Source organism: Ornithodoros turicata, chromosome 10, assembly GCF_037126465.1.
Source record: "Ornithodoros turicata isolate Travis chromosome 10, ASM3712646v1, whole genome shotgun sequence".
NCBI lineage: Eukaryota > Metazoa > Arthropoda > Arachnida > Ixodida > Argasidae > Ornithodoros > Ornithodoros turicata.
In genome coordinates this window covers 24,391,729-24,404,038 of record NC_088210.1, presented here as the reverse complement: position 1 = coordinate 24,404,038, position 12,310 = coordinate 24,391,729, and the positions used below count along the sequence as shown (strand labels likewise).

General features: G+C 45.8%; 1 protein-coding gene across 17 annotated transcripts in view; it reads left to right on the top strand.

Moving 5' to 3' along the window:
• LOC135371154 (RNA-binding protein Musashi homolog Rbp6-like) overlaps positions 1–12,310 on the top strand; it is a 344,111-nt gene that overhangs the window by 294,236 nt on the left and 37,565 nt on the right. For all 17 annotated transcript variants that reach the window (XM_064605199.1, XM_064605200.1, XM_064605198.1 and 14 more), the window contains one exon: positions 4,367–4,449. In XM_064605199.1, coding sequence (XP_064461269.1) covers positions 4,367–4,449 — 83 coding nt within the window. The remainder of the gene's footprint in view (positions 1–4,366; positions 4,450–12,310) is intronic.

Sequence of the window (12,310 nt, the reverse complement as noted above, 5' to 3'; positions counted from 1 at the left end):
CGGAGATGTCCCCGCTCTGCGAAGGGAAGCAGGGCCTTATCCGCTTAAGACTGCGCAAAATCGAGTACCGTTGCGATTTCGTAAATCTCTCCCTCCCTGTAGCATAATGAAGGTCTTTGTTCCCATCACGTGAAACTAGACGTAAGTATATGACGCTATCCTGACGTCTTTCGTGATAGCGCCTTGGGAAGCGGTAGATGCGGTCTTAGTTTCGACCTTAAGTTGTGTCGCCTTTTTGGCGTACTTTGCACTGTTGGAGCTCTTCTTCTGGCCACCAACAAACCAAAGCAGGTGAAGGAGCCGCACGGTGCAAGACTGTGCGTTGAATGCGGTGAAGTTCAGTTTTAACAGTGTAAGGTGAGGTTTAGTAGCTTAATGTTTTGCGACGCCACCTTCTGCAAAGCACCTTCGTAGAGGCGTTTATAAAAGATGTCAAACTTGCAAGGAAAAGGAAAACGTATCTACACAAAATAACTGAAACTGTCTCTATACTTAGGGACGACATCTTCCATCTTCCTTCTATACAGATAAGCCTAGATATTTCTCTCTTTCCGGGGTTCAACTTCATCATCCTCTGCTGTCTCGGCTGGCACTCTCTTTGCCGATACGCCCGCCATCGCTCTTGGCACGCGCACAATTAACTCTTATCTCGTTAAATCTCGCATTACCCATCTCACCATCGCATCGTAAAAGGTCGTAAATTTCAACCGTTTTCCAGAGTGACAGACGGAAACGCCCTGGGTACGAGCATGCGCACTATCCTGGTGGGCGTAGCCTTCGCGTGCGTCACGATACTCAGTCACGTGACAACACCCCCCCAAAAAAGAAGTGGTTCATCGTATAGGTGGCACGGCGGTACTTCCGTTCAAATAAGTAAAACGCAAACCCGTGCGTGCTGCCATCTTCGGCCGCTTTGATCTGCGACGCCACGCGAGAGCCCCCTTTTCTATCATGTTTGTTTAACCGGACTAATACCGGGCGCCGAAATACTTGCACATCGCCGAGAACTCAACCCTCTTAAGCCTGGCGTTTTACGTTTGTGTTTCGTAACAGCGTAATCGATAAAGCATCAGCGTGCTGTTTCAGTTTGTTGCCGCTCTTAACTGAGAGCGCCCCCGTTTAAATGCGTCCGTCTACACAGCGCGTTATTGGTGGTCTCTGCTGACGCCGACCCGGCAGCGCTGTCCCGAAAGCAAAGTGGATGTGGGGTAAACAAAAGGCGCTCAAAGTGAGGCGCCTTATTTGTAGTGCCGAGTGGTGTGGGGGGGGGGGGGGAGATCAGTGGAGCCACTCAGTATTTAAGCGAATTGAGTTAAGCGATAGCACTGATGCGGCACAAAAAGAAAGAAAAGAAAAAAGAATGACTATTACTTCGAACTCTCAAGGGAAAATGTGAGCGCGCGTGTATGACGCTTCAGCGGGCAACACGTTCCCATCATTCCGAATGGCATCGTTCTCCCCCTGAATTGCTGAAAATGTTAGGCGTATACGCTTTTTTGTGACACTTACGCATTTATGTTAACTGTCACAGAAAGGCGTTTCCACGTTTCGGAAGTGATCACGGTACCATTCTGTGCAATGGCTGACCATCAGCGAGTTAAGCGGCAGAGTCCTGCTTTTGGAGTGTATGACGTAACCAGTCTCGGCAACTGACATCCTCAAAAGCGCTAAGGTTTCTGTACTAAGTCGCTGTGAATGTGCGGGAAACACGGTGATGTTGGATTTAAAAAGCTTTCAGTAAAACAGGAATTAGAAGAATGCGGCATGCTTGGTGGGCTCCATGGTTCGACCTGAGAATGTAGGTAGCCCCTATATGAATCATCAAAGCAAATACATCACTCAAAGACAAAATGGGCAATAATTTCTCCCGAAACAGAGCAGGAAGACACACAAACAAACAAAAACTGTGAAATGCTGCGACAACCCCGCAGTAGTGTAAAGACGATTGAAAAGTAATTAAAGCACTGAGTAAGAAAGTACCAAAAAAAGTATTTAGATAAAGTACAAAATACTCCTCGGAAAAAGAGTAAGATACTAAATACCGGGAAAAGTATTTAAAGTTACAGTATTTTAAATACAATACTTAAAATACGTACAAGTCTGGTTCAAACCCGCTAAGATTATCAAATTCAGCAGCGCCGTCGTCACGCATAACATCTTGCCCCGTAAATGTCAGAAAAGCACGATATTTCACATTCGCCGCTTAAAAGCACACATTGTAGCTGCGTATAGCTAGCGCATCTGGCGCAATGTCCCGTATTGTTATCCACCAGTTAAAACTACACTTTCGAGATTGTTCAAGCTTGTTATTAAGAGGCTCCGAACAGAGCATTTCGACGAAACGATCGTTACGGCAGCTTGAATACTTTGTTTCTGTAATATAGGGGCTTGACTGTGTAATTTTCTGAGCGGTGGTTATATACTGCAGCGATTTATTCCTTATTCCGCACATAGTTGCCGTATCGACCGTCGCCATCGACATGTCGAATCCCGACTTATTATTCCCGAACCTTGTCGACGTGCCACGCCTTACTCTGATTAGTAATTTTCCACGGTCATTGAAGCACACTGGCGGCATTGCAATCGGGTCGAAAATCAAACGACGTCTTCCTTCTTCCTTCTTTTCTTTTCTTTTTCTTTTCTCTTTTTTTCGCGGTGATAATATGACTTTCATTCGAAATGAGTTCGACCACTTTGGAAAATGAAAGCTAGCGTAGTTGGGCCACCTGGCGTCGACGCACGGCAGCGTTGATGTTCCTTTAGGCGCTATAGGCCATCCCGCCCGCCTTTCTTCGTTAACGATATGTCGCACCAGGCGATGGAAGGCTCCGTGGGCGAGTTACAAAATGGCCGCGCCCAACCATTAACGCTTTTTATATATATATATATCTGTCCCGGGCATTCTCTTTTTTTTTATGTGGGATTACATCGAGGAGTTCACACAGTGTTCAAACACTATTGTTCATTAACGGGTCCCCTCTTTACTTCGTGAACGATATATAGACTGGAAGGCCGACGACGTGGTGTATTTTTGGGAGCTCGCGACAACTGTAGGTGCGCCGGACGTCTGCATTTTGCGCGACAGTGATGTGTACCTTCTGAGCGAGGTATTTTGTAAAACATCCTTCGAAACGGTGTAGATGATAGCACGAATCATTTCACGTAAGTTAATACAACGTTTCGAAGAGCTCTAAACAAAACTCCTACGCTCTTAAAAATGAACTTCACCGCATAGCACGCTCCTAGCCAACCATCATCTCGAATGATATCGTTTATCTGCCCTGATTTGCTGAAAAGGGGGGCGTACGCCTTTTTTGTGATAATTATGAACAGCATAAGCTTCACAAAAAAGGCCGTACGCCTCCCGTTTTCAACAAATCAGGACAGATAACAATATCGTTCGAGATGATGGTTGGCTAGGAGCGTGCTATGCGGCGAAGTTCATTTTTAAGAGTGCAACTGTCGTCGCTTCGCATTCACCACACTCTAAAAACAGAACTTCACCGCATAGCACGCTGTGTGCCAACCATTTCCGCGAATGATAGGGTTATCGCTTCTGATTCGAAAACAGAGGGAGAGGGGGGGGGGCGTACGCCTTTTTGTGGCAATTTGGATATTTGAAAATTGCCACAAACTGGCGTACGCCCCCCTCTGTCTTCCAATCACCAGCGATAACATTATCATTCGTGGCAATGGTTGGCGCGCAGCGTGCTATGCGGTGAAGCTCTGTTTTTAGAGTGCATAATTCATCCTCTCATATTAACTGCTGTGCACTCTAAAAACTGAACTTCACCGCATAGCACGCTCTGCGCCAACCACTGCCACGAATGATACGGTTATCGCTTCTGATTAGAGGAGAGAGGGAGGCGTACGCCTTTTTGTGTCAATTTGGATATATGATAATTGACACAAAAAGGCGTACGCCTCTCTCTCTCCACGAATCAGAAGCGATAACCCAATCATTCGTGGCAATGGTTGGCGCAGAGCGTGCTATGCGGTGAAGTTCAGTTTTTAGAGTGTGAAGTGGGGTAGGGTCCTGTGGCTAGCACGGGGAAACATCGCATGTCATCGTCACATTTACTATTGTTGTTGTTCTATAAATAGCCAGTGCGACAAGTAGTTGTGCAGCAACGAAACTTTTGTTTTAGGACCCCCTCTCCCGATGCTTCCTGCATTGTTGCAGTTTTTAATACTTTAACTGGTATTGGCGTTCCATTGACCTTTCCCTTATTACTGATCATATATCTTTGGTAGCGCAGTGTTACGTCCTTGTTATACGGTTACTTTTCTTCTTCTCTTTCAGTTCAGAAACGTTTTCATCGTGTCAGAAAAATGTCGTAAATTCACATAAATGCTTTCATTTCAGGCTTTGGCTTCGTCACCTTTGAGAACGAAGACGTGGTAGATAAGGTGTGCGAAATCCACTTCCACGAAATCAACAACAAAATGGTGAGTGCCCTGCTATCATATCTACCCAACATCTTTTTTACACTTTTCGCGTATGAGCGTCGCACATTTGTGGTGTAAGCTCGCACCATAGAGCGAGGTATTTTGTAAAACATCCTTCTAAACGGTATAGTATTCTGGAAATAACACCATTTCCAAAGGCATACTCGACAGAAAACACCATTTCAGGAGGGTGCGTTCCGTTTAAAACGTTACTTCAGGTGGGCGTTTTGAACACACCCTCTTCAACGCTGTTAATACACATTTTAGTTGAGCCTGCGGAGTAAAACTGTATAGCGACCAATCGTTACAAACCAATCGTTTTATGTGCTGAAATGTGTAAAACAAAATAAAAAAGACTGTTTACGCATTTTAGCTGTCACTCTTAGAAGTGAACTTCACCGCATAGCACGCTCCTAGCCAAACACCATCTCGAATGATAATGTTATCTGCCCTTCAAATCTGCAGTTCAAAACAGGAGGCGTACGGCTTTTTTGTGACAATTATGAACAGCATAACCCATGCAGCACAATGTACTGAAAGTCGAGAGCAATGGGGGTGGACGGGTAGGTGGAAGGCCTTGAACGGACTTGTGAAACGAAAGAACGTTGATAAGAGACATACTGTCCACCCCTATTGCACTCGACTTTCAGTACATTGCGCTGCTTGGGAAGTGTTACAAAAAAAAAGCGTACGCCTCCCATTTTCGACAAATCAGGGCCGATAACGATATAGTTCGAGATGATAGGAGCGTGCTATGCGGTGAAGTTCATTTTTTAAGAGTGTAGGGACAGTAGCTACCGCTCCGCACTGAAACCTCTAAAATGAAGCAATGAGTTATGTACAGTATTAACCGCCTGAAGCCTCGCACTAGCTTCCATTGGGTTTACAACAAAAAGCTTTGCGATATCCACGAGTTTCGCAGCACCCGTGTAATCACTGAAACAACGCCAAGGCGCAAACATAAAATTAGAAAAAGAAGGGGGGCAAACCAATTCAAATATTGTGTTTCTTTCTACCTCTCTCTCTCTCTCTCTTTCGGACACACTTGCTTCCCTCCTTTCTTTCTATTTTTATGCCCGAGAAAAACGAATTCGGACAGATTCGTATTTGGGATTTCTTTCCTGGCGCCACTTCTCAGTTGAAATCGAAGGTCTTTTAAATTGCAGATTAGATGAATTTAGGAGAAAGGTGTCGTGTCGGGGGTGCAATAGAACTTTGACTGTTCAAAATTAAAATCCGCATACATTGAAGAGGAAGAGAGATTATACGGTGGCCATCGAAGCATGTGTGTAGCTGGAAGTCGCCCTCTTTGAGTTGTCCGTTCAGCAAAGATTGCTAACTGGGAGGCCAGCCGTTATGCTGTTCGTGCTGTCGTTGAAATCCTCAATATACGCGTTAGAGCCAGGCTTTGAGAGAAAGCGGGTATTTTTCGTCGAGTATTTTTCAGCACCAACCAACATGCTCTACACCTTCTTGCATTTTTCACTATGGAAAGTAGCTGTTCTGAGGCTGAAACACACAAAAAACTGGCAATTACAACACGGGCCTCAAGGTGCTACAAGAACACGAAAGATGAAATATGACAGTCGGACAGCGGTTCGCAAACAAACCCGCGCCTTCTGATTGGCTGTCGTGCGCGCTAGGCATTACGCAACACTGGCGCGGCATACCGACGAGTTGCCAAAGGGTGTGGGTTCGATTCCTGCCACATTTCAATCGTTGAAGTGCTTTCCGGTGCATGTTTCCGTGACAGTGTATATATATATATATCCCTCTCTCGGGATATGGGGTATCCAATAGGATTTCCCTCCTTTCGTCCGAACTCTTCTTATTGGTGGCGGGATAAGCGCCCCAACGAATCAACGCAACGTTGGTAACGCGTGGCTCATGTCTTAACCAATAAGGGTTTCAAGTTGATTCGTTGTTTGGTTGCTTATTGCCGTTTTATAAGCGCTGTGCTTTTATTACCGCAAAACGGGAAGAAGAGAGCGGGTACGGTGTCGACATGGAGAAGGATTCCCGTATCCACCATAGCTTCCTTTCGCCTATAGGGAGTTTTCACCTACGTCACATCGTGACGTGGCAAGCTCGTAAGCTCCTCCCACTGGTGGTCACTTTTCGTGCTAGCGGCATTGAAAAATGACAAACTGCGCTAGTTGTCAATGCGACAACCATAGTTTTCATAAAAGAAAATATTTTCTCTTTTTTTTAAATTCAGTGGTAGCGCTGCGAAGCAACTACACTCTTAAAAATGAACTTCACCTCATAGCAGGCTCCTAGCCAACCATAATCTCGAATGATGTCGTTATCTGACCTGATTTGTTGAAAACGGGAGGCGTACGCATTTTCTGTGACCATTATTACTAGCATAAGTGTCACAAAAAGGCGTACGCCTCCCGTTTTCGACAAATGAGGTCAGATAACGATATCATTCGAGATTATGGTTGGCTAGGAGCGTGCTACGCGGTGAAGTTCATTTTTAAGAGTGTATGGCTGTGAACGGCGTACAGAAGTGGACAGGTGGAGAGAGGACAGCATGAAGGAGTGGGGGGACACGGGGGCTAAAGGAAAATGTGAGAACGACAATGACGAAGTGTCTACGGGATAAAAGAAGGGGAATGGACGCGACCGGATTTCAAAACACTATTCAGGGCTTCGTTTTCGAGCAAATGCTAGATAATCTCGGCACCTGCGCCGAAGGAGCGACCACCACCATGACGGCCAAACGCGCTCGTCTGACGTCATGTGAAAACGCCCCATACTGCTGTTCGAATGCACACTGAACGCCGTGTTTCCTCCCGATATACGAGCGCAATATAGGCCACACTTATGTGAAAGGGCAGAGAGTGGAAGCAAAGCATTCTACTCGCCGTAAGTATAAGAAAAGCGCCGGGGTATAGCAATGGGCACAGATGCCGTGACGATTTGCTCGGCGATCAGCGATGGCAGCTGAAACGGAGTTTCCGATCTGACGGAATGGTGCTCGAAGGAAAATATGAAAAATGATCGAACTGGCGCTGATCGTCGATGACGACGACGGTGACGCAGTTGTCGGCAATTTCACGCTACAAAAAAAGAAAAAGAAAAAAAAAGAAAAGAAGGAACGCGAACAAACTGCGGCGAGAGCTCTTGGAGGCGCCGTCAATGCTCGATTTTCGGGACAGAGCAGTTTGCAAATCGAAGGCGACAGATGGCGTGACTATCCGAACACGACGACGACTTTCTGTGTGTGTGTGTGTGCGTCGTCGACGAGATCGGTGCATCACAAATGGATTTGTACCGCATTTATCGGTCTGCACACGTAATTTGGTATTTCTCCTCCTCCCCACCGTTTTGCTGCGTCCACCGTCATCCCAGCTTTTATCGAGCGAATGTGTGCGCCAAAGAAATCAATGCCCGTCCAACGGCGATGTTTTTAACCTGGCTTTTCTGAATGCAATGCGTTTAGCTGCCGTCTTCGTAACGAGCGTCTGCAAATAAATGTCGCTGTACCTATTGTACCCGTTAATTAGTCTTGCAGAATCTAAAATGCGAGGTCGTTGCTAGGCCGGGACGAGTCGAAACTGGACGTTAAAATCCCGTTATTCTTCAAGCGAAGATTACTACTTGATAATTTGTCACCGCTTAGGCGTGCCGGTATGTCCATCAGAAACAAGCTATCATCGTCGTACACACTAAGGAGAAGAAACAAGAAAAAAAAAGATTGCGTAATTTTAGTCCTTTTGGGGATGTTGGGGTAGAGTGTGGGGAATTTTAGTCCTTTTAGATGTATTGTCGCTATACCATTAGTTCCTTTCTGGACTTGACGCGAGGAAGTTTATGAGAAGTTTCGGGACTATTTGCAGTGTTGAGAGTAAATTTCTTGGTCGGAAAACAAAACTGGGGAGTGCTTGCAATGTGTGGAACTAAAAGTTGTAAATTGCTCCCCAATTTAGTCCCCCCCCCCCCCCCCCCCCCCGAGGGTGCCTTGTGTGCGGTAATTCCCGATCGCTGTGTAGTAGCTCTAAACGTTAACGTAGGTCCGTACGTCCTTTTTGGTTGTGAGTGATTTCGTCGGGAGCATCGCGTCCGTCCGTCCGTTACAGTCGGTGCTACCTCTCTTCCCCCCAAAACGCCCGTGGTTGCGGCTCTCCATAACCACTACTTCCGGTACCACTCTCCCGGAACACATTCTTCTAGACTGCGTGATAGCCGCACCACCTCTGCTGACGAGTCGATACCTAAAAAGTATTCAAGAAACAAGAGGAATCTTGGTAGATGACAACTTTGGTAATTTAGGTTTCACAAGGAAAAGACGTGAGCTTGTTTTTCTTTTTTCATTATAACTAGGGTTCACTGTATAAGATTAGTGTAACATTTTTTGCGTAGCGTTCTACCTTAAAGCATAAACATTGGACGAATATGTTACCAAATGATTGGTACGCACAAACGACAACCCTGCGCTATGAGTAATGCGACTAAAGAACGCGCGGGCCGCGCGCCGACCATCCGGTTTATTGAATGAGATCGCTTTGGGTTCTCGAGTTTCCTGGAGCATGAACGACCCTTGGAAACCCCCTCATTTAGAACCTGTCGCAGATGCCCCAGGAATTCCACGGAAATGAAGCGGAATGAAAACGGATCTCTTTTTGGGGGGGGCTATCTTCAAAAAGACTATTCGAGCCTGCTTGCGAAAGGAAGAAAATAAATTTCGCTCTTAATTTATTTCCGGTAGAGGAATTTCTCGAGCGTGCCTTTTAGAGCTCGCTCGGGGTAATTGATTTCAAGAGCATCATTATACCACTCTCATTTCTTGCTTCGGGAAGCCCGTAACCTGAAACACCGTTTTCTGCCCGTCGCTCTTTTGATTGTTCCGCATATATACGCCTGAGCAGATCCAGAGTTCACTTATTGTGCGGCACTTATCATGCGTTGCAGGAAGTTTGACGATTGTGTAAGCATTGTTCCTATAATTTCCGACCGTCACTTTCCTATTCCTCCACTCATATCGGGGCACATATTCCTTCGTGGAGGATTCGAAGGAATTGCTGCTCGTTGCAGTTCTGCTTATTATACTCATTTGCTAGCATCGCTCTTGGAGTGTGTCCTTACCAGTAGCTCCGGGGTGCACTCGTCGTCCTTGATGCATGACGAGTTCCTTCGCTTCTTCTTTTGGAAAGGCTTCTCGCGCCTGCGATATTAAATCGGGGAGTGTAAGGCTCGTAATTAAGAGGAGTATTACTTGAGAGTTAGTGAGATGCAAGGCTAAGACTGCTAAGTAGGTATGCGAAAGTGTTTCGGAAAGTCGAATACTTTCTAATAGTTACAAGTGCTTTGTTCTAGAGTCCAGACCTTGGACACGCGGTGGAACAATATAATATACTATATAATATAATATAATATAACAAGACATGGAAAGGTCAGGTGGAAGGTCGTCTCCTACAAAACGACTGGTGCGGCTCGGATGATGATACAAAACGGGGTGTCGCTGTGACTCTCGTTCACATTTTACCAGCTTTCGTTCTATTACAACGCTCCCCTGATTTGTGGAACGTACAGGGCATGCGCCTTTTTGTGTCAATCGCTATCACAGCATAGGTGTCACAAAAAGGCATGCAGTCTTAAACCAGATCTTCACAGCATAATACGGTGATGCCCAACCATTGCACAGAATGATAACGTTAATTATCACTCCTGATTGTGAAAATCGCAGGGCGTACGCCTTTTTCTGGCTAATATAAATGCATAAATGTCACAAAAAGGCGTACACTCGTAAAACGCAACTTCACCACATAACACGGTGAAGCCCAATCGTCGCAGATTGTGATACCGTTATCATTCCTGATTTGCCGAAAGCGCGGCACGTATACTCCTTTTTGTGACAGTTATCATAACTATATCACAATGCATAAGTGTCACTACAACAACAACAACAACTTTATTGCGAGATGATGAATTGGCGGGTTTCATCGCCAGAGGCGATGCTCTACCCCATTGCTAGTGGTGATGCGGGGAATCAAATAATGAGCCCCTTCACAATACGGATCGAAGTCCTATGGTATCCAGAAAGGTCAAGAGAGCTTTGAGGGCAGAGCGTTGGTGGGCTGGATGTGGCCAGGGACAAAGCAAGTGTCACAAAAAGGCGTACTACCCCGGTTATTTTCAACAAATGAAGATACGGTGTCATCCGAAATAGTGGCTGGCTATAGGAGCATGTTAGAGGCTGTGAAGTTCCGCTTTAAGAGCACGTGATGGATGTGTGTAATGAGCATAAGGAAGCAATTTTTCATTCAGTACCTAATGCAGTACCAATTCAGTACCTCGCGGTACCGCTGTCACGTACTGCCGACATATGGTACACTCTTAAAAATGAACTTCACCACATAGCACGCTCCTAGCCAACCATCATCTCGAATGATATCTTTATCTGCCCCGATTTGTTGAAAACGAGAAGCGTACGCCTTTTTTTTGTGACACTTATGCTGTTCATAATTTTCACAGAAAAGGCGTACGCCTCCCGTTTTCAACAAATCAGAGCAGATAACGATTTCATTCGAGATGATGGTTGGCTAGAAGCGTGCTATGTGGTGAAGTTCATTTTTAAGAGTGTAGCTGAGACGAACCTTTTCAGAATCCCTTCAACTACACTCTTAAAAATGAACTTCACCGCATAGCACGCTCCTAGCCAACCATCATCTCGAATGATATCGTTATCTGCCCTGATTTGTTGAAAACGGGGGGCGTACGCCTTTTTTGTGACAATTATGAACAGCATAAGTGTCACAAAAAAGGCGTACGCCTCCAGTTTTCAACAAATCAGGGCAGATAACGATATCATTCGAGATGATGGTTTGCTAGGAGCGTGCTATGCGGTGAAGTTCATTTTTAAGAGTGTAGGCGTTGGGGAGCGAACGAAGCTTTGAGCGTATTATTACGGGTGGGAGTCTACGTTGCTTACACCAGGTATTGCGTGTGTGCCGTGTACTGTACCCGTTTTAGAGCCGAACTGGGAGCCTTTACCAGTAAACGAGAGTCTCGTTGAATATGCCATCGCGACGTTTGTTCATTAAACGGATGCCACGTAAGGTCTGCGGCTCGGATGATTTCCTGCTTCATTTCGTTTGCATACTTTCGCTGTCTCCAAAAACAAGAACGCATTTTCCGCGCACCAAATCAGGGAAGGAAAAGGGGGGAGTGTACACAACGCAGCGCTCGTCGAGACTATTTTTATTTCTCTGGGGCCCACAATCTGAAAAAAAGAAAGAAAAGTGGAACATTCGGAACCATTGCTGTTGTTCCGTTCTGGGTACAACAGGAGGGCTCGTTCTGATAAGGCTAATGACGGCGAATGTGATTTGACAAGGAACAAAAAAAGAAAAGAGAAAGAAAGAAAAGCACGCGCGGAAGAAAAGTCCCAGCTGTCGCCGACCAACATGAAATAAATAAAGCGCTTTCACGAGGGAGGAGGATGAAAGAGAGCGGGAAGAAAAAAAAAGAAAGAAAGGGCGAGACATCGACCGGGATTTGCCTCGACGTATTTGTGTTGACATTATGCGGTAATGAGCTGAGGGAATTTTCTATATCAAAGTGCACATATCGTTTTCCTCTTTTTCATTTTTTTTCTCGTCCTTTCATAGCGCAAGGGCCCAAGAGATGAGCGTGACAACGAGGAGTGTGAATCTGTAGTGAGGGATAGCGTGAGGGATAGAGGGATAGCCACGCGGCCACACCGTTGTGTCCCGTTTGAATGACGAGCAGAAGCGCCAGCCAGGGATGTAGTATTTGAATGTGTTTTCGCTATTCCTTTCGGTACCCGCAGCATTTATCACGATTGATTTTGCCCTCTTCAGCATTCTATCGCTATGCAGTATAGCGATCGACG